Source organism: Paramormyrops kingsleyae, chromosome 13 (assembly GCF_048594095.1).
Source record: "Paramormyrops kingsleyae isolate MSU_618 chromosome 13, PKINGS_0.4, whole genome shotgun sequence".
In the NCBI taxonomy this organism is placed as follows: Eukaryota; Metazoa; Chordata; class Actinopteri; order Osteoglossiformes; family Mormyridae; genus Paramormyrops; species Paramormyrops kingsleyae.
In genome coordinates, this window is record NC_132809.1 from 15,379,241 (window position 1) to 15,400,751 (window position 21,511).

Below are 21,511 nucleotides of genomic sequence, written 5' to 3' on the forward strand. Positions count from 1 at the left end.
TTATTGATAACACTGGTATACAGTGATTTTGATGTCTGAATGGTTTTATATTAAGTTTATGGTGCTGATTAAGAATATGACTTTGGTTTTGCCAGATTGGCTCTAGTTTCTCAGATATTTAATAGTTAATTAATTAATTAATGCAACACGTTTGAAAAGCATTCAAAATTGCAAAAATATTTTTATTTTAGTTACAACTACTAAGTAAACAGTCTAACATCATACAAAAAAGAAATTAAAAATATCTAACAGTGACAGGAAAAAGTTATGTATGATTTGACTCATTAAAACAATATTAATTAGTTATTAATTGTTATTAAAGTCAATGCTTCAAAAAACGCTCTTTATGCGATTTCCTTTTATGTGTGTCATCAGGACAATCACGTTGGAGACTCCAACAGTAGTCTGCCATCATGCATATGTCCCATCTGCCTTGATGTCACGTTCGGCTTGGAGGCGAGCAGGGAAGCAGGCGAGAGCAGCCAGGAAGTCAGGTAAACGGGTTTTATTCCACGAAAGGACTGACAGGTACGGACATCGACGGACACTACAATGACGGATCTGGGGTAACGTACTCAGACGCGGACTAAATACAGAAGACAAGCCAAAATAACAAGGAACAGCTGGGCACGATCGGGGAAACACACGTGGATAATGAGGGGGCATGGCACACATCAGGAGCGAACGGAGCGGATCATGACACTTGATATCTCTCCTCCATCACCTTCATATCTTGGTGGAACCTCTTGTCTTGTTCCTTGCTGAAGGTTATCTGGAAATCTGTTTAAATGCTATGGAGATGGTGCACCTTTATGCTCATATTAACTCCCAAGTTTCTGAAGTTAGCAAGCATATCTTACACCAGTTCTTCATAATTGTCTGCTCTGATTACCCAAGTAGTTCTTCACAACAGAGACAAAACTCTTCCAGGCCGAAGCCTCAGTGTCATTCATGCATTTGGTAAATGCAGGCTCTTCTTGATGAAGTCATCATTTTTACATGTATTTATATATTTATTAAGACAGAACTTTTTGGGTCTAAACCAAGACTGGGTTGAAAAACTTATACTGTAGCCGACTTCTTTCCTCTGCAAATTCACAGTTGCTTTCTGGCTTCAAAAGGTCGCTTTTACAGCATTGTAGGCCTACAAATTGAAATACAGAATAATTATATGGGATATTTCATTACCTAAGACACTGTTAAAGAGTCAAAAGACAGACCAAACGCTATTGCATTTGTTATCACACACAAGTCGCATTGGGAGAATGCATTATTTTCATGGATGTCCATTATCTCAAAAACTAGAACCAATTCAGCAATGGGATTTTTTAATTCAGAACCCTCAAAATACCCTAAATCCATTCAAAAAACCTTGGCAGCTGATAATAAAAAAAATTTGTAGACCTGTGTAATTATTGATAATTTCATATAATTTGATATTTAAAAAAAAATATAAAGTACTTTACTACAGTATATCACCTCAGCACCACACTAGTCTGAATGTACTTGCATGCATCTGAACTTTTAGAAACTTTAAACTGCTAAGATATCTGTGCCTAAGATATCTAAAAGACTAGACAAAGGAAGATCACGTCAACTCCAGTTGTGTCCAGTTGTGTTTTATCCTTCAGCATCATGGGAACAGTGACATAGGCTGAAATCTACATCACGTTACATCAACCAGGTACCACTTACTCCATGCCTGATTTCTAGAAGTAGCAGAAGTTTGAGTCATGGTGTCAGGGAAGTGACAGCCGGACCATGCTGCGCTAATGCAACATACCCCAACTTCACACCCCTGATGAAAGCAGCTATGCCCCATTTGAGAACTGTTGAGAGGAAACCTTCCAAAGATCTGAAGCTGGCTGAATTCAGTAAAGGAGAAATACAGAAGTTGGTCCAGTCCAGTGCAGTGGTACTAAGATCAAAGGAGCACAAAGCAGGAAGCAAGTCCTAGTTTCTTCCTCATCACTTATTCCATCACAATGGCAAAAATCATGTGGTGTTTGATGGTTTCTTTCATCTTCCATGTCAGGCCAAGTCAGACAGTGTTGAACTATGCTTGGCGCATAATAAGACGGATTCCCCAGCGTCCACACTTGGTCTTTCTTGGAATTGTCCATTAGACACACTAGCATATAAGCACAGATTCATTGAAAATGGAGCGCCAATGATGAGGTGCATATACAAGGTATTAGCCAGCTAGTATGACCTGCTAGGTTTCATTCTTCTTTGCATGACTCGAGTGAAAATTCTAGTGGGACTGTGCCTGTTTTACCACAGAATTTCATCAACATATATTCTCACGCTATATTTTCCCTAGATAAAAAAAATAGTCATAGTCCACACCCCCACCACCAAAAAAAACTTAAAACTTTGTTGGCTTAAATTTCCCTCAGTATATAGATGCCCTCCAAGACACGCCCAATTTCAGTTTCATTAGTTACTTATGTGACCAAATCAGCATGCAAAGTTTCGTTACAATTCGTGACAATGAGGTCCGAAAGTGTGGATGATTTGACATGGAATGACCCCTCTTCTGACTCAATATTTTGAAAGCATCTGATCAGGCAGTTCTGCATTTGCTCCAGCCTGAAGAAAATGTAGTTAAAATCAGAGTGTTGAAAAGTTGGGCTGAGGAGGTGAAGGGCTGCATTTTCTAAAGTATCTGCAGCACCTGTCAAAAAATGAAATTTTGTGGACTCAAACGCAGGCTGCTGCAAATGCTGCATGACTTTGACTGCCTGGATTGATCCCTGTGACCATTGATCATTAAATAATAATAATAGATATGTTATGGGTCCCTGTGGGGAAATTCTCCTTTTATGCCTCCCTCAGTTTGCTCTTTGTAGAGTAAGTTGTCTGTGAAGGGCAGACACATGTAGCAGGGCCCAGGGAGCTGGGGCTTAAGGGCCTTGCTCAAAGCACCCACAGACATGTGGAAGTGGGGTTTGAACCAGCAACCATCTGATTACAGACACACAGGCTTAGCCCACTGAGCCACACACTGCCCACCTACATGTCATATATAATCAGAGTTCTTCATTCATTTGTACGTCTAACATACACTGAGGTAAAGAACAAGCAAGAACGGATCACTCTGATTGGACAGAAATAACCCACTGTGATAGGGTATTAATTACCCCTTACATTCTTCCCACTGCACCATCCTGCCATTTGGAGTGAAAAGACCCTTCCTAACAGCCCATGAATAGTCAATGGTTTCCCTGCTTCCGGGTATTCAAGTAAATGAGTAATGGGAGTTGACTGAATATAAAAGAAAATCACTTTAAATTTCTGCTTATTGTTATCTCAATACAAAAAGTATATAAGCCACAGTTTCAGGGTTAATATGTTACAAGCCCGGCCTCAATCACTCTCTATACCTGATGCAGGTCACAGATGGAGCAAACACCACCCCTCTAGGAGGACACTAAAATAAGGGCCAGAGAAAAGGGGCAGCCAAGGTGGGGAACGTCCAAGAGGGTTCCACTGAACATACTGTACACAGACCAAAAAACACTCAAAAGGTCATTACACAAAATCACAAATCACAATAGTTAAATCACTACACATCCACATGAGTCAAAGTGAATATTCACTGCATAACCAAAGCATGAAACCAGGATGACCACCACAGTTCCCTCTCGGGTCCCAACCCCAGCTGACTAATAACAAAAAGAAACCCCACCAACATAAAACATAACTCTACTGTTGGAAGTGGTGTCAGACATCAGAAGGCATAGTATAATAGCAAGTGCAGTCTCAGCAAACCACCAGCCGATATAAGATAAAAGGAACAAAACAGCGGTCACAGGGAGTTCCTCACTTCAAAACTCCAGTTAGGCTCTCGATCACTTAACAGCCCCCCTATTCTGTTGCCTTATTCTCCTGTACGGTGTACATTTGACTGTGTTTTCACGGCAGGGAATTATATCCTCCATAATTAAACAACTTCATCCTAGGGCGCTGGACTAATGCTGTGCTCCGTTTGAACTGGGAAGAGTTCCTAGTCTGAAATTTCAACTGCAATGCCCCCGAAGTCGGAATTCAAGATGGCTGCCCTATTCATCAACAGAAGTGAAAACTGCAGTTACAGCTCTGGTCAGAAGTTTACATACACACATCAGGGGCATGAATGTCAATAAATTTTAATTATTTATTTGAACCATTCTTTTCCAGGATGGAATGATTGTACAACATACATCTTCAATGATTTTTAAAAACAAAAATTGGGTGAACAAAAAGTTTGAATATATTTTGGATTTTCTGCAATCCACACAGGGTCAAAATTGAATTCCTCATATCAGGTAAAATTGAATTACAGTATAAGTAGTTTCAACAGGCTCAAATTTTTTCTTTCTTTATTTCAACAGGCTCAAATATACACATATATTCATGTAAACCTTTTAATAAGGGGTGCTGAAGGTTCTAAAATGTCTTTTAACTTCATCAGGCCAAGGGCTATTAACTTGTCATTGGTGATCATGACTGACTGCAGCTGGTAGTTTCTCTTTGCGAGCATAAAAAGGATTTGTTTTGTATGTGTAAAATCCCACGTAATGTGTTGTTATCAACTGGTATTGCTAACAATAGCTAGCAATGAACCTGACTAGAACTAGCTCCGATTTACAACCTATGAAGTAAATGGAATGCAGCATTGTTTTTCACTAACAGCCAGCACACAAACAACTAAACGATAGTTTCTTTGGGGTATGTTTTCTGCGTGAATCTTACTTTAAACTTGTTTGTGCTATCTACACTACTACCTGTCAGATGACACATGAGCTACCAGATAACCCACTAACTGGGAGCCAGCAAGAATAACCACTCCCACCTATCACATGTGATCAGAAGAGTGAGGTGAAAACTTTGTCGTGAAGGTCCATCAATATAAAGTTGGTCCCCCCCTTGCAGCTGTAATAGCTGCCACTCTTCTGGGGAGGCTTTCCATGAGATTGTGGAGTGTGTCTGTGGGAATTTTTGCCCATTCATCCAGAAGAGCATTTATGAGGTCAGACACTGATGTTGGATGTGAAGGTCTGGCTCACAATCTCCTTTCTAGTTCATCAAAAATGTGTTAGATGGGGTTTGGGTCAGGGCTCTGTGTGGGTCAGTCAAATTCTTCCACACCAAATTTAAACATCCATGTCTTTATGGACCTTGCTTTGTGCACTGGGGCACAGTCATGATAGGGCAGAAAAGGGCCTTCCCCAAACTGTTCCAACAAAGCTGGAAGCACAGAATTGTCCAAAATTTCAATTTTCAATTTCAATTTCAAAAAACTTTATTTGTCCCCGAGGGGCAATTTAAAAGGCATAGAGGGGCAACGCACACAAATAACAGTAGTAACATTAGACGCAACAGATGACACACAGACACACAATAAACTATGAACTTAATAAATGACTTAATAATTCCAATGTTTTTGGTACCGATGATAGAGACACATGGCCATTGACTCTCATTGTTTAGTGTTCTTTTAAATAAAATTAATCAAATTTGAAATCTAAGTTGTATACTGCGTTTGATTTCTCAGATATTATTATTATTTGAAGATATTTCACTGTATATTGGTACATTTGCCTGCCCCAAGATGAGTAAGCCCTCCAAACTCCTATAGGAATTCTGGCTTCTTATTTTAATTGATTGCTCAAAATGCCATGTTGCCGGCCGTTTTTCAGGTACAAAAATCCCCCGGTGCACAAACCTATCTTGTAAATGACGTATGCAGTCAGCGCCTTTCACCAATTCTGAATACAAAATGAAACTGAAACTAAGATCAGGACTTCAGAAGCGCAAGGAGCGCAGAGATCGAGAAAGTTAAAAGAAGGCAGGCAACTGCTGACAAGTTTCTTAAAGAAAACAGGAGAACCTAAAGTGCCAAACAGTAAATATTTTGCAGTAATATAAGTTGGCTTTCTAACAAGCGATTAGCTAGTTATCAGACATTCATAACAAACACAGTCCGATAAAGAAGTAGGGCTTGATTCTGGTATTGGGGCTGGGAAATCTGATCGTGGATCAGCATTGGAGTTCGCTGGTTTTAAAATGCTTACATTTCCAGCTCTGCCTCGCGGCACTTTCAGCGTCGGGAGAATCCCAGGTTGATAATCGCTGATTTAGCGCACCCAGTGCCCTCTACAGGATTCTGTTGAAACAGCATCTCTATTTATGGCGGTACGGATCCTGCAAAGAAGCAGCTGATACATAAGTAGCCAACTTCGGCCTCGTACATCCACATTATGGTAAAAGAATGTTCAGATAATAATGTTATCATGTTAACATTGCCAAAACCTTCGTTAATACTGTCAAATGTGAAAATAAACTTCCATTAACATTACAGTAAGAAACTGTCACCTTCAGTAATCATTAAGATAACTACCTAGGAGAACTGAAAACATGGCCTGGATTTGGAATCGAGGTCCAGAGTTGAATAGCCCTGATCTATAGTTTTCAGTGTGCTAGCATTGTTTTTTTCTTTTAATAAAGAAATGTAATGCCAGGGTAAGAATGTAATGTCAAACAAGTGTAGTTCCAGGTAAAAAAGAAACTTAAACATTTTTGCTTCATTTAAAATAAAGACCACAATTTAAAGTTAGTCTCAACAGGCAAAACAAACACACATGTACCATCAAGTTTAATAATAAAATCTTGTTCCAAATTTACAAAATTTGGAGTCTGTGTAAATACAAACAATATATTATCAATCACCTCAATTGTTTGTAATAAACACAAATAACAATAAAATATGAATAACATTTAGGATAAACCACATTAGCATACAAGTAAGGAAGCCCTAGGATGTCATGAATTTAAACTTTTTACTTAACGTGTTTTCTCATTATAACAAGTTTTTTAAAACTCCATATTCCCATGACAATGACATACTTTTTGCAAAGGCAGCAAAAATTTTCAGACATTGTAGATGTGTGATCGATTTGCACATGCACTGTAGCAGTTTTCATCGGGTAGGAAATGACAGAACACTTGTTTAGATGCCCTCCAGGCAGCTTTAGCTAATAACTGGGGTCGATCTGCAATTAATGGCGGGAGTTATCGCAATAAAAACATGCTTGAGGTGCATCAAAGAGGGTTCAGATTTCATTGAGGACTCTTAGATGAACGTTTGGAGAGCAGGTTTGCCTCAAACAGTGTATTTCCCACGAGAAGGAGAGAGAAAAATACTCATGTGGGTCAAGACTAACTCATCGGCTAAACTAGCTGCTTCAGACACAGAGCTTACTTCCTGTAAATTCAAGTATGCCACAATACATTCTGGTAAATAGTTCTTAAATTCCTCCAACAGAATTAGCTCTTTCAGTTCATCAACAGTGGTCACCTTACTTGCAACACATCTCTTCTCAAAAAGAACAAGAAATTTTCTCTTGTGAAGTCCCTTGGTTTCTCTCATGGACTAATTCATATGCGTGAAGCACTGTAGCTTTAAGTGTGACATATTCCAAACTCTGCTCAATTGACAGTGCAGAGCCAACTTCCCAAGCCTTGCCATGTAATAACAAAGGCCAAACTTCGGATAGTCATTTCAGAGCAGCAGGAATGCACTTAAAAGCAGCAAAATAAGCATCAACCTCAGATCCACTAAAAGATGGAACAAGACTGATGTGCTTACATCAAACCCTGATGTGACAGAAGGGGCAGAATCCAACATATTGGTACTGGATGGTTTAGGATGTGTCTGCATGTCTGCACCATTTCCATGCTCCTGCTGTGTGACCACCAGCTCCATCTCCTTAAGGTGTGCAGCCAAATGTAATTGTTCCACCGAGCCATTGTTAATGCTTCAGCATACCAAGACATCTTTAATATTATGTTATTAAAATGAAATTCTGAAAACCTTGTAGCATTCGACTTAGCATACAGTGCCCTCTGCAGGATTCTGTGGAAACAGCATCCCATGTGCACAGATCGTGCGAAAAGATGCTGGCAAATGAGTAAACTTTTTTTGTTAGAAGAGTGCTATTGTGATATATGTGTGTGCAGGGTTCGAAATTAACACCCGCCAACCCGCCAAATGCGGGTTAAAAATCATTTTGGCGGGTATTGATAAAAACTTACCAGCCAGTTTGGCCGGTGATGCATGAACCAATCATGCAAATCATATCAGAGACGTTCTGGGTCGTTGGTCCCCTCCGTCCTACATTTCACATGAACACTACACTACGGGTGACGTTTTAGATACCTTTGGCAGCAGCGCGCAGATACTGTACGCTTCGGTTTGCGGGTCCAATCAACGACGAGAGCGCGAAAATACAAACAAGAAATAGGAAATATCGGATGAGCAAAGAGGACTGAGCTGGACAGCGAAATAAGCTAAAATCAAAATGCTGCGGTGGTTAGGACAGACGTCAGGATCAGGAAGAGGTGAGAAGAGGAAGGAGGCAGAAGATGAAAATGTTGACAGAGCGTGCGAAACAAAGAGAAGGAAGTTTAATTGTAAATAGCAGACAGGTTGTCATTGGCTAGTGTTTGATAGTAAAAATGCGGTCATGTTTTGTCAGATTTGCCGTGAGTACACGAAAGAAAAAAATAAAACTAACAGTTTGGTGGTGCGGATGTATAGTTAAGTTTATAACAGTTTATTACTGTATAGTTTGTTGTGTGTATTGCACTTTCTGTGCGTTTTTCATTCACTGTTAATAAAATGATCAAATTATCATTCAGTGGCATTCATAATCTCTTATTTTCACCACATAAAAATTTGTCTAATGGAAATTCTGATTGGCTGGTAACTTGTTGTCATGCTTATTTACTCACTGACACTGATGACATTTACTCCTTACATATCAAAGGTTTGTACCAAATGACAGAGCAATTTTCAATACTTGATAGTATCTAAGTCATCATATTTCTTGAAATTGTAGCTATACAAATTTTCCTTTGTCCATCTCGGATATATATTTTTTGATACTCTGACATTTCATTGCAATGTGATGGAGTAATGAGATTTAGGGAAAATTAATAACTTAATAATATAGTACTTATATGGGCTTTGTAAATCGGGTGTTTGCTATTAATAGGCCCACTCCCACTTAGAGACGTGTGAAATCACAGGGTAGCTGATTAACTAATAAATATACCTGTCTTTGTTGTCATCTTGTCCTGATATCCTAGGAAATTTACTAAGTGGTCGTCCATTTAACAGATGTTGACCATCAGCAACACAATCAGATTTTTGTATACTATTTAAATGTAACACATCTATGTTTGCAGCCCATTTGTCATTGTTCTTGGATGAAAATTGTTCCCTTGCAAAGTCTGAGAGAGGATTTGTCTCTTAAGGTGATGGGGATCTGCATAGTCTGAGAGAGGGTTTGTCTCTTAAGGTTATGGGGATCTGCATAGTCTGAGAGAGGGTTTGTCTCTTAAGGTAATGGGGATCTGCATAGTCTGAGAGAGGGTTTGTCTCTTAAGGTAATGGGGATCTGCATAGTCATCATTCATCACAAAAGCATCATCGTCTTCAACTTCTTGCTGAAGCTGGTCCAGAGTGCCGTGGAGCCGATGTGGGTGTCAGCCTACGTTTGTCTTAATGTCACCCCTGGCTATTCCTGTGGGCATTGCAGTAATAGAGTCTGGGGGGGCTTTGATCCAGGCAGTTCCTGAGGGTTTGGCAGTTGTGTCCTTCAGCTTCATAACCTTCATGGAGATCATGCCGCATAACCTCAACTCTCCTGAGAGGCAGCTGCCCAAAGTGATTTTTATTCTCCTGGGCTTCAGCATCATGACTGGGCTGGTGTTCCTGGACTGACAGCGACCTCTAGTGGTACTTTATCCACAGATTAAACTCTGAGCTGTTTTAAGTGACATCTTCACCAGACAGCTCAGTGTCAGATGCTTACAGTAGGTATGTAATATTTTTTTATCTTAAACTGAAAATTAGTTGTAGTCTGCACCCGATTATACAGCTCAAAACTTCCTTTTTTCACCAGTTCAGTACCCATTTCTATTATTTTATGTCTTATTTTTCACATTTAAACATGTTGGGCCAGTTTCCCAAACAAGGATTAAGCCTAGTCTTGGACTAAATTGCAGCATCAATGGAGATTCACCATTGAAACTCAAAGCTAGTCTAGGCTTAGGCTTAATCCTTGACTGGGAAACTGGCCAGTTATGTTCTAATTTTAAACCGTGCAAAGTATGTATGTTTATCTGTGCAATAATTTATGCCGCTATTTTATGGCATAACTGACAAAAGGATGGCAGCTAATGCCACTCTTTTTTACCGATGTCATATTCATGTCATGTCAATGCAGTTCGAGCTAATGGGTTCTTTACAATGTGATCCATCTCCCAACCAGTTACCCAGCACAAGCTCATGGGGGGCGGAGCCTATCCCAGGAAACACAGGGCATGAGGCAGGGCAACATCCAGGCTGCTGGTTCATGGCAAAATACACTTCAGGCAATTAACCTCAATGCAGGAGGAAACAGGGAGAATATGCAAGCAGCATGCAGGCAATCTTACCCAATACACCATCATGTCGCTCCGCAGTATAAAAGTATATGGTACGCAGTATTAGGAAGCAGAAGCAGGTAAAAATACTTTACAAAAATTAAAACAAACAAACAAGTTCACAGAACATTGTAATCCCCCTGTGGTGTTTATGCAAAACATGGTAATAAATCTGCATCCAGCAGCAGAACTGGTAGTTTATAAACAGCAAATATCGCAACCTCTAGTTAGTACAAACCTCAGGGCGTCATCACAGGGAGGTGACGAAGAACAGACTCAGCTCGCTCCTGCAGCTGAGTCAGAGATCGTTCCCAGTCGTTGGTTTCTGATTGGCTATTGTCTGGATGAACTTTGGCGCAGTTTCTATAAAAAGAGCAGCCTGCTAAGGTAAGGCCCACTCACCTGGCACCTTCTCTTTTATGCTCGTTAAACCCTCACCCTTTAACCCACCAGATTTTAAATTACTGGTAACACTTTACTTGATGGACAGTATTATGCTATCACTACAGTATTATGCTATCACTACAGTATTATGCTATCACTGATATGCTAATTATCCACACTAATTTCATGTTAATTCATCATTAATGAATCTTGACATTTTATGTCAAGCAGTTACTGCATTTGCTACTATATCTGTTAATTCTGTAAACTTTTGTGAACTACTGTAGGAAGCACTGAAGAAACAAGTCATGAATAATACTGAATAATACTGATCTCATGTTTGTTCATTAATGAATTGTGACACATTTATCTCAAGTAGCCACTATTTGTTCATGATTTGTACTTCAGTAGTAACTGAGTTATTACTAAGTATTTGTTACCAAATAATTTTATTTCTTATATCATTTCTGATGGGGTTGCAAGAATTCTCACATTAAATATTCAGTTGATGGTGGTATTTTACAGTTCAATCAGCAAAGAGCTTGCTTGAGTCTGTAAGTTTGAGCAGTGACTGAGACTAATAACCGTTTAATTATGAGAAAAATAAAAAAACACACATATACTGAAATCCTGGTATAGTCAGATTTATTGACGCTTGACGCTGTGGTGACAGACTTTTTTCTAGTACTTCAGGTTGTGTGCAGTCAGTCAGGTTCAGTAAGTATGGTCCTAATTCCTTTTACACGTGTACTTTAATATGGAACGTCGTTTATTCCCTGTCAGCCTGTCTACTTTGTACCACGTAACAATTTCACACTCATGTACTAAGACTTTTTAAATCTAATCATAATTTTAATTTATATATCTATGAGATGTATCTCACAGTATCAGGGATATTGAAAGGGGCCCATAAATGATATCCCAAGTACGAGGCCATATGTACTTTCTTCTTGTCTGGAAAGTTTTTAAAGGAGTTCCCCACGTTGTTAACACCCCTTGGAAAACGGATTGCTGTGACGATTCTCTTTTCTGTATTCGGTTAACGGTAACATAACTTTAAACGCCCTGCATTAAAGTGCCATGATTTATGTATAATAAGTGTTTGTATATTATGTATAGGCGACCTATCAAAACAAAATTTTAATACACATATTAACAACATTAATGATGTAGCCTAAATGCTAGCGAAGAGATGGATTGGGGGAAAAAAACGTGCCCGATAACCATTATGAATATGATTGTTTTGTAGGATGCATGTAGGTTCCATTTATTCAGGAGAATTTGGCTCATCTTTCCCATGTGTTCAGTGTTGAGGATGTAACAGTACCAGAGTACATACTGGTTTACCATAATTATCAGTGTAGATATTATAATGTGACATACCATAAGTATCAGTATTGACACTAAGCCATCCCCTGGGGAGTACCGGGAGACAGCATTCCCATGCACGACTGCAGAGCGCAACGGCTACGCAACACCATCACAGCTCCACGACTCCTTTGTCGTTTTCGCTCTAACAAGGATTTTCACGGGGAATTCGTGTGAGCGCTGCTGTGATTGGCTGCCTCGCCGAGCATGACGCTCGTACGGACCAATGGCGAGCTGCCACACTGTGGTTACTTTGGGAGGCCCCAGTCAAGAACATCCTCCTGGGTGCGCAGGCTTCCCTCTTCCTTACAGCGGCGTTGTGTGCTGTTCGGGGCCTGAGCCCGGTTTACGTTACTCAGATAGGGCGGAGGAGTAAGTCAGCGAGTGCAGCAGCGTTTGATATCTTTAGCTTGTTCGCCGTAGTTAGATCCGTGTGGCGTGACACCATTCCGTAGAGCGATGTTTAAATTGCTTCTCTCAGTAGTTCTTCTTGGGGCTGTCCAGGCCAGTGATGTGCTAGAATTTACCGATGACGATTTTGAAAGCAAAATCTCAGACCACGAACTTATCCTTGTGGAGTTCTTTGCACCGTGGTGAGTAATCTTGCTTTATTCGGCAGTCGAAGAGGTATAGCTGTGTCAGTGTCCATTCCCATTTCCCGTTTGCTCGCTATCCCGAGGCATGGAAGGACTTTCGTTTCCTTCTCTAGAAGCGGCAGTCGTATTGTCATTGTTGGAATGAGTAGATTGTCTGCTGTCCTTTTCGTTGTAATGCTGAACTAAGTGTTACTTCGTTACTGGCATTGAATTTCTACACTTAAAATATTCAACATTAACGAGTGCACTGGTTGTGTATTTTCATTTAAAGGGTGCAAATTTGCTGGCTAGGCATCTAGTTCCAGTTTTAACTTTGAAATGAGGAATGATTCTGCAGTAATCGCAGAACTGCTATCCGTAGAAACTCATGTTTGGAGTAAATTAGCTCCATAGCGAGCTACCTAGCAGGTATTTCGATTTCGTTTTTCTAGACGAACTGGTGTGTAGTTCTCTTTAATGTAACTTTTTGCAGGCTCAGATGCTGCAAATGTTCTCAGATGGTTTTCAAATTATTTAAAGCGGATGAATGTTGCTAAGGAAGTAGAGGGGTTTGGCGTCTCATCTGTTGTCATGCTCTGATTGGATGGCTGGATTTTGGTGTCCCTATTTGATTGGTTGGAAACACTTCGTCTGCAATAGCGGCAACAAACCAGTGGCGCAATGTGTACTTAAATATCATTTTTAATTTAGAGATTCATTTTGAAATAAAACTACTTAACATTTAGTACCATTATGTTGTGCGGACTTCACTGCTTTTAATACAGTGCTGCTCAATTTAAAAGCAGATGTACCTAATAGATTACTTAACTGTAAAAGACAGCATAAACGAGAACCATGTTTGAAAAGGGGACTTTGAATTGAGAAGGTACCGAAATAAGTTTATTTTCTAGAATTCCTGTTGCATACAAAGTCACTGGTTTTAGTAGTAGTGTGCTACTTGTGATTTGGCACCTTAAGTCCGGAGTCCATTCACCAGACCTGGTGCACATACCAGTCCACATATGACGGATATTAATTCAGTAACTGGTGTGTGCTTTGTCACACTTTACTGTGTAAACTGATGTGTGGTGAATGTTTGCCTTTCCTATAGGTGTGGTCACTGTAAACGGCTTGCCCCGGAGTATGAGGCTGCAGCGACACGTCTTAAAGGGATTGTCCCGCTGGCTAAGGTACAGAACAGTGTGTCGGAGTTGGTCCTGCTGTCATCAACTGGCTGTTCAAAAAATGCCCTGGGAATAACCATGAGCCTGTGCGCTTCCCTCAGGTGGACTGCACAGCCAGTGCCAACGTGTGCGGTAAGTATGGTGTCAGCGGATATCCCACGCTGAAGATCTTCAGGGATGGAGATGATTCCGGGGCTTATGACGGTCCCAGAACTGCAGGTACTTAAAACGAAGGACTTCAACACGTGTAACACTGTAGTCTGCCCTGGTCTTTGGCTCGTGGTTGGCCTGTTCTGAGAACTGCTCCCTTCTTTCCTCCAGATGGAATTGTGAGCCATCTGAAGAAGCAAGCCGGCCCGGCCTCTGTGGAGATCAAGACGGTGGCGGAGTTCGAGAATTATGTCAATGATCGCGATGCCAGTGTTGTGGGTGCGTGTTGAGGAATCCTGAAAAGGCTTTTTCCTTCCTTGCATTTCTGGAAACTAAGTAAGGGGTGTTGTGCAAAACTGTCTGAAGAATCTGTGTTTATTTGAAGCAACCATGTCTGGTAAATGCAAGTATTGCCTGGCGGACCAATGTTCATTCTAGTGTCCGGGGGTTCCTAGACACAGACGACCAGCTCAAGTTCATGACTTTGCCCCTCCCCCCCCCCCAGGCTTCTTCTTGGACTCCGCTAGTCCTGCCCAGGCGGAGTTCCTGAAGGCTGCTGGGGCCCTGAGGGAGTCCTATCGCTTTGCACACACCAACAATGAGGAGCTGCTGAAGAAAAACAACGTCGATGCCGAGTAGGTTCCTCCACGTACTGTGTGACTGGACACCCCAACTTCTGAGGAGGGAAACGCTTGGGGGAGTAGTGTTGTCACAAAACCAAAATTATAACCTCGATACTGATACCACTTTAAGTATCAAGATAGAAATATTCCAACGATACCAGTGCCAAAAATTTAGTGTTATATAAATTATGAAGCCACTTATTTTCAGGAGACCTTTATCTCAAATTCGTTTTAATTGTTACTCTAATTTTAATAAATTAAGCTTTACTTCACTCCAGCACATTCCCTAATATTGCCAAGCTTTGCATTATGATCGCTCTGATTCATTCAGTTACAGGGAGAAGGGTAATACATTCTACATTCATAAAGGACATATCGGCCCCCGATTGCTGTGCACTTTGGCTTTATCATTATAAAAAATGCGCACTAGAGGGGTGGAGCACTGCGTGTGAGGAGTGTATTGGCTGGGGGGGGGGGGGGGGATCAGTATGGATGCGATTCGTTACGGATTTTGAGAGGGTGCTGCTTTGACTAATAGTAACAAAAAACACATGAGCACGCAGCTCTTAAATGCATTTATTCTGTGATCAAACTTATTGCTCTCTGCAGTAAACAAAAAAATTAAGATGGCAAATGGATACTATGAGAAGTCTGTGAATGTTGGAGTTGTTTCAACCTTCTTCTGTTCACCTGCTCAAGCACATTAAACAAACTTCCTGCGCAGCGAATTATGTTCGATATCTAACTGCTTAAAATGCAGCATAGCATAATAACCTGTAGGGACAGATGCTAGTTTGATGTTAACATAGCCTGTTTGCTGTAGTATAAGATCTTGCTATATTGTACGATCCTTTACATAAATTACTGACTTGAAGCTAGATAGATCATATTTAACTAGCTGACGTTGTCTTTTATGCAGAGCACTTAGGACTGATAAATCTAATTTGCTGGAACTATATGCTATATAACATAATGTATGCAATTCTGACATCATGTATAATTGAGTTTCAGGCAGTGGTATACCCTGTTTAGTGCCCAGATTCTCTGCGAATCTCTGTAGACTGAACTCTTAATGAAAAGTGTGTTTTGTTTTCAGGGGTGTCATTCTCTTCCGCCCAAAGCACCTCAGCAGTAAATTTGAGGAGAGCGACGTACCCTATAACGAGGAAAAGTTTGCCAGCTCCAAAATCAAGAAGTTCATCCAGGATAACATGTGAGCATTTTCTCCCTAAGCTGTGAGGGCACGAAACCTAACTACTGTAACAGTGCAGCTTGTGCTGACACAGTTGGTGCATCGCCGTTGACGGGACTCTTTGCGTTTTCCCAATTCCAGTTTCGGAATTTGCCCCCACCTGACTGATGACAACAAGGACCAGCTGAAGGGGAAAGACCTGATGGTGGCCTACTATGATGTTGATTATGAGAAGAACCCCAAAGGCTCCAACTACTGGAGAAACAGGTACTGATTGGTGTTTGGTTTCAGAAATGAGACACATGCTTTGAGGATCAATGAGGGTCATCACTTCCTCTTTCTGTAGAGTGATGAAGGTGGCCAAGAGCTTCCTGGACCAGGGGAAGAAGCTGAACTTCGCTGTGGCCAACAAGAACAGCTTCAGCCATGACTTATCGGAGTTGGGGCTGGATTCCAGCACTGGGGAGGTTCCTGTGGTGGGCATCCGGACCACCAAAGGAGATAAATACGTCATGCAGGAGGAGTTCTCGTGGGTTTCTTACGATTTTTTTTTCTCTCCATTATTGATTTGTTTGAGTGTATATTCAGTTGTTTGACTAAAATGAAAGCCAGACTGGTTTGTACAAAATGCTCGCTTCTCGAATGGAGAATAGAGAATAGATACTTGGTCCCAGAGAGTTAAATGATGTGTGCTGATACTCCTTTGGCAGACGTGATGGGAAAGCGCTGGAGCGGTTTCTGCAGGATTACTTTGATGGAAATCTGAAGAGGTACCTCAAATCTGAGCCAATCCCTGAAAGCAATGATGGACCAGTAAAGGTAAACTGGGACAGTATTATAGAGTCTGCCTAGGAGAAGGTCTAATGCAAAAGCGGTTCCTTGGCCTCCTCTCTAACTCTTCCGCACTGCTCGCTGTAGGTTCTGGTGGCCGAGAATTTTGACCAAATCGTGAATGCTGATGACAAAGATGTCCTAATTGAGTTCTACGCACCCTGGTGTGGTCACTGCAAGAGTCTGGAGCCCAAGTATAAGGAGCTGGGTGAGAAGGTAAGCCTACTGAAATGAAGAAAACATGAGCAGGTGTAGCGATAGTGAAGAAACATCTAGCCTTCCAAATTTAACTATTAGCCAGGCAATATGGGAGAAAGGGAAGGACTTCAGGAATGTGTGACTGAGAGAAATCAAGGGAGAGGTTCGCAAGGTTGTCTCTCACCTCTGAAACCAGGAGTCGAGTCTATACCCCAGGTCTACGATTGTGGAGTTTGCATGTTCTCCCTGTATCATTGTGGGGTTTTCTCTGGTTCATGCCCACAGTCCAGAAATACATTAAGGTAAATTGTAATTGCCAGGTGCCTGTAGGCGTGAATGTTTGCATGAGTGGTTTGTGTATGCTCTGCTGTAAGTTGGTGCCCCATCCTGGGATATTCCCTCCAGACCCCCAAAGCCCTGCATAGGACAGGCAGGTATAGATGATGTATGGATTTGTAGGGTAAACCTTTCAATTGTTAAATTACCCCCTGTCCCCCACTTGTCACAGCTTTCCCAGGACCCCAATATTGTCATAGCCAAGATGGATGCTACTGCCAATGACGTGCCATCACCTTATGAAGTCAGAGGGTAAGGAACTTGAGCTGGTCGTCTGTGTCATTGAGCTGTGATTCTTACTGCATTGCATCTGTTCGCTCGCTTGTTCTTTTGGGTTAAACGAGTGCTTAAAGATGTGCTGCTGTCTAAGCTCACGTGTGACTCATGTCTACACGCTACCTGATTTGCCTTTTGCTCGTGTTTCAGGTTCCCCACAATATACTTTTCTCCCGCTGGACAGAAGCAGAATCCAAAGAGATATGAGGTCTGTGTGCCGGCAGTTTTGGTGCCGCATAAGGTGCATTCGGCCCTCTAATGGCATGCCCTCCTTACGGTCTGACCGCTGCTCTGTCCACAGGGTGGCCGTGAAGTCGCCGACTTCATCTCCTATCTGAAGAAGGAGGCCCGCAATCCTCCTGTAGTCGAGGAAGATGAGAAGAAGTCCAAGAAGAAGAAGAAGAAGACAGAGTTGTAGATGGCCGTTTGAAACAGCTGTGGAAGGGGAGCGTGGAGGAGGAGGAGAGATTTGCAATTATTAGTGTCCTGCAGAACAGCCCGATCCAAGTCACACTGGTGTCCCCCGTTCCATGCGAGCTGCTCCGGGACCACTGTGAGGGCCAGAATGTAGCCGTCAGCGGCTCCGACGGGACCGCAGTCTGTCAGAGATCAGTTCCCTTTTCTTCTGTCTCTTAGACAGTCGCACTTTGAGGCCCTTTCCAGATTTTTTTTGTTTTGTTTTGTGGGGGGTTATTTGTTTATTTTTATTCTTTAATTTCCTTTAATTTTGTTTTCTGCCCTTTGGTACCACTGTTTTTTTTTTTATTGTACATTTGGACAAATCGAATAAAGGCCCAAACCAAAAGGTGATTTGTTGATGTTGGTGTGCCTGTGTTACACAGCACCTGTAGAGGGTATATTTCACAAATTGTCAAACCAAGCTTATTTCACCCGTAAGGTGTTTGTAACATTTGTTATGCTCTTTTAGCATAATTTAGTAGTTATTGGTGTATAACCACTTAGACTAAATGCCACAGACAAGCCACAGAGTTAAGCAAAGCTACAGTGGCTTATGTCTAACTGTGTCTGGTAAATGAGGCAGGCAGCTATGGCAGAAGGGTAGGTGCTATACTGTTTTATGGCCTTTAGGGGGTGCTATTGCAACCTGCTTCAGGGCCCCCTGTGACCTCGACCAGGATAAATGGTGAGATACTCAATGTTCGTAATATCTACACACGGTGTTTTGCAAGTAAGCTGTGGTGTGAGATTGAAATAGATTTAAAAACAAAATTGACCTTTAAACCTTTTCTCCAGGCAGATGAGAATGTAGGAGGATTTTGTTTTACTCCAGACTGCCTCCATTCTTAATGTTCATTTGAACAAGTAAATGACCAGCAGATAATCGCAATAATTGCACTAGCATGCAACGGGGTCACCAGAGGCTGCAGTCAGACCTTATTACCAACCCTGTGCAATCCCAGCAATAAGCATTAATAGGCCTAAAAGCCATAGCATTATAGAGGACTTTGCCATAGGTCACCTATCATGAAGGGTACAGTGGCTTATAAACGTGTCCGATGGTAGATTAGGCTACAAATAATTTGATTGTTGCCAATCAAGCAATAGTTGTTTCTGATTCTAGCCAGTTTTAATTATGTGTTGGTATTTGGGACTCTTCTGTTTTTTTCATCATACTCTGCAGTGATTTATAATGAATTAAACTCGGGACCATAACAGAAACCCCTCACCGCTACACTGTACATCAGGAACCCCTCATCCTTACACTGTACATTAGGGACCCTTCATCCTTACATTGTACGTCAGCGACCCCTCACCGCTACACTGTACATTAGGAACCCCTCACCCCTACACTGTACATTAGGGACCCCTCACCCCTACACTGTACATCAGGGACCCCTCACCCCTACACGGTACATTAGGGACCCCTCATCCTTACATGGTACATTAGGGACCCCTCATCCTTACACTGTACACCAGGGACCCCTCACCCCTACACTGTACATCAGGGACCCCTCATCCTTACACTGTACATCAGGGACCCCTCACCCCTACACTGTACATGAGGGACCCCTCACCCCTACACGGTACACCAGGGACCCTTCATCCTTACACTGTACATCAGGGACCCCTCACCCCTACACTGTACATCAGGGACCCCTCACCCCTACACTGTACATATCCTCCCTTTCTAGGTCAGTCCCAGGCCCCGAAGTCCAAGCATCAACTCAATTAATCCACAGGTCCATTCTACAGAGAGAAAAACCTCATCTTAATTGATGTGGAAAGAGCAGATAGAGGGAATCATTATATTTCTCCCCTTTGGACATTCTACCCCCTCCCCCTTTTCCCTTCCTAAAGCCCCTCCCACCCCCTTTTGCCCCTTGACCCTTTCTCATTGGCTCCCAGACAGGACTGCTCCTGCCCCCTCCCATCTTGCTCCTCCCTCCCCCTTCTTCATGCTGATTATTTATAGTAATCCACCGTGAGAGGCATATATCACTGCAAAGTGCTCCTGCACTCACAGCTTGCTCTCTGGTCCTCCATCCGCCGACTCCGTGGTGATCACTCTCATTCTGCTCATCATTTCCGCAGACGAGACAGCACCTGCATCCCGGCACCAAGGTAGGTCAGCCCAGGCAGGAAATATCAGCAATCAGGCTTCAGCTGTAGTTTTCTGGCACAAAAAATGTGAACTTGATTACATCAGCAGGTCTAGAAATAAACTCAAACTTTAAAAAATGAGCTCTTTCATCATCTTTTAAAAATGGAAAGTACAATATGCTTTGTAACATCTAATGCCAATTCCTCAGTCCTTTCTGTTAGCTGTTCTCCTCAGATAACTCTTAATTGGCTATGATTTTTAGGAATACAGTGGCAGACTTTCTGGGCAAATCCCACTTGCAAACATCTTGCTCAGAACTATTTAATCAGCCATGCCAATGTCTTAATTGTAAAACTGCATAATGTATGAAATGTAATGAATTAATACACTTCCAGAAAATAGAATACAGCCATGGTACAGTTTTGTTCCCCAAAGTACAAGCAACATGAATGTACTCCCAATTGTACAAAATTATCCTCAGAATCCATTTCTGTAACTTAAAAGGTACATTTACCTACAGCTAGGGTAGAACTGGCAGACCCTTGAGGGTACAGCCGTAGTGACTTTTTGTTTCCTGAAGGTGTAGTACGCAATCAGTCATGTTACATATGCTCAACACCTTATTGGGAGAACATCCCAGTACAAAAAAGAAAGCATGCACAGCTTACTGAATGTATGGGGAGGTGAGATGTAGTTTACTGGTGCTGCTTCCTGTGCTGGGCCACAGGTGGTAATGGCTCAGGTGAGCTGCTTGGAAAATAAGCAGCAATCAAGGCTCACCGTATAGCGCCAGGAATCAGGGCTCACCGTGTAGCGCCAGCAATCAGGGCTCACCGTGTAGCGCCAGGAATCAGGGCTCACCGTATATCACCAGGAATCAGGGCTCACCGTATATCACCAGGAATCAGGGCTCACCGTATATCACCAGGAATCAGGGCTCACCGTATATCACCAGGAATCAGGGCTCACCGTATAGCGCCAGGAATCAGGGCTCACCGTGTAGCGCCAGCAATCAGGGCTCACTGTGTAGCGCCAGCAATCAGGGCTCACCGTATATCACCAGGAATCAGGGCTCACCATATAGCACCAGGAATCAGGGCTCACCGTGTAGCGCCAGGAATCAGGGCTCACCTTATAGCGCCAGGAATCAGGGCTCACCGTGTAGCGCCAGCAATCAGGGCTCACCGTGTAGCGCCAGCAATCAGGGCTCACCTTATAGCGCCAGGAATCAGGGCTCACCGTGTAGCGCCAGGAATCAGGGCTCACCGTGTAGCGCCAGCAATCAGGGCTCACCGTATAGCGCCAGCAATCAGGGCTCACCGTGTAGTGCCCGGAAATCAGGGCTCACCGTGTAG

The 21,511-nt window shown here is 42.2% G+C and overlaps 1 protein-coding gene across 1 annotated transcript; it reads left to right on the forward strand.

Annotated features, from left to right (window-relative positions):
- Positions 1-12,491: 12,491 nt before the first annotated feature.
- On the forward strand, positions 12,492-18,403 carry LOC111836475 (protein disulfide-isomerase A3-like). The gene is made up of 13 exons (XM_023797773.2): positions 12,492-12,821; positions 13,915-13,993; positions 14,089-14,206; positions 14,309-14,416; positions 14,643-14,772; positions 15,857-15,973; positions 16,094-16,219; positions 16,299-16,481; positions 16,663-16,771; positions 16,871-16,999; positions 17,490-17,569; positions 17,744-17,801; positions 17,895-18,403. The coding sequence occupies exons 1-13, from the start codon at positions 12,688-12,690 to the stop codon at positions 18,009-18,011; spliced, it is 1,488 nt and encodes a 495-aa protein (XP_023653541.1). The 5' UTR covers positions 12,492-12,687; the 3' UTR covers positions 18,012-18,403.
- The last annotated feature ends 3,108 nt before the right edge of the window (positions 18,404-21,511 follow it).

Bases quoted from the DNA above. Each gene is read 5' to 3' on its own strand.
- LOC111836475 (XM_023797773.2), top strand. From the start codon at position 12,688: ATGTTTAAATTGCTTCTCTCAGTAGTTCTTCTTGGGGCTGTCCAGGCC. The intron at 14,773-15,856 runs GTAGGTTCCTCC...TTTTGTTTTCAG, and splicing joins AAAAACAACGTCGATGCCGA to GGGTGTCATTCTCTTCCGCC. The intron at 16,772-16,870 runs GTAAACTGGGAC...TGCTCGCTGTAG, and splicing joins GCAATGATGGACCAGTAAAG to GTTCTGGTGGCCGAGAATTT.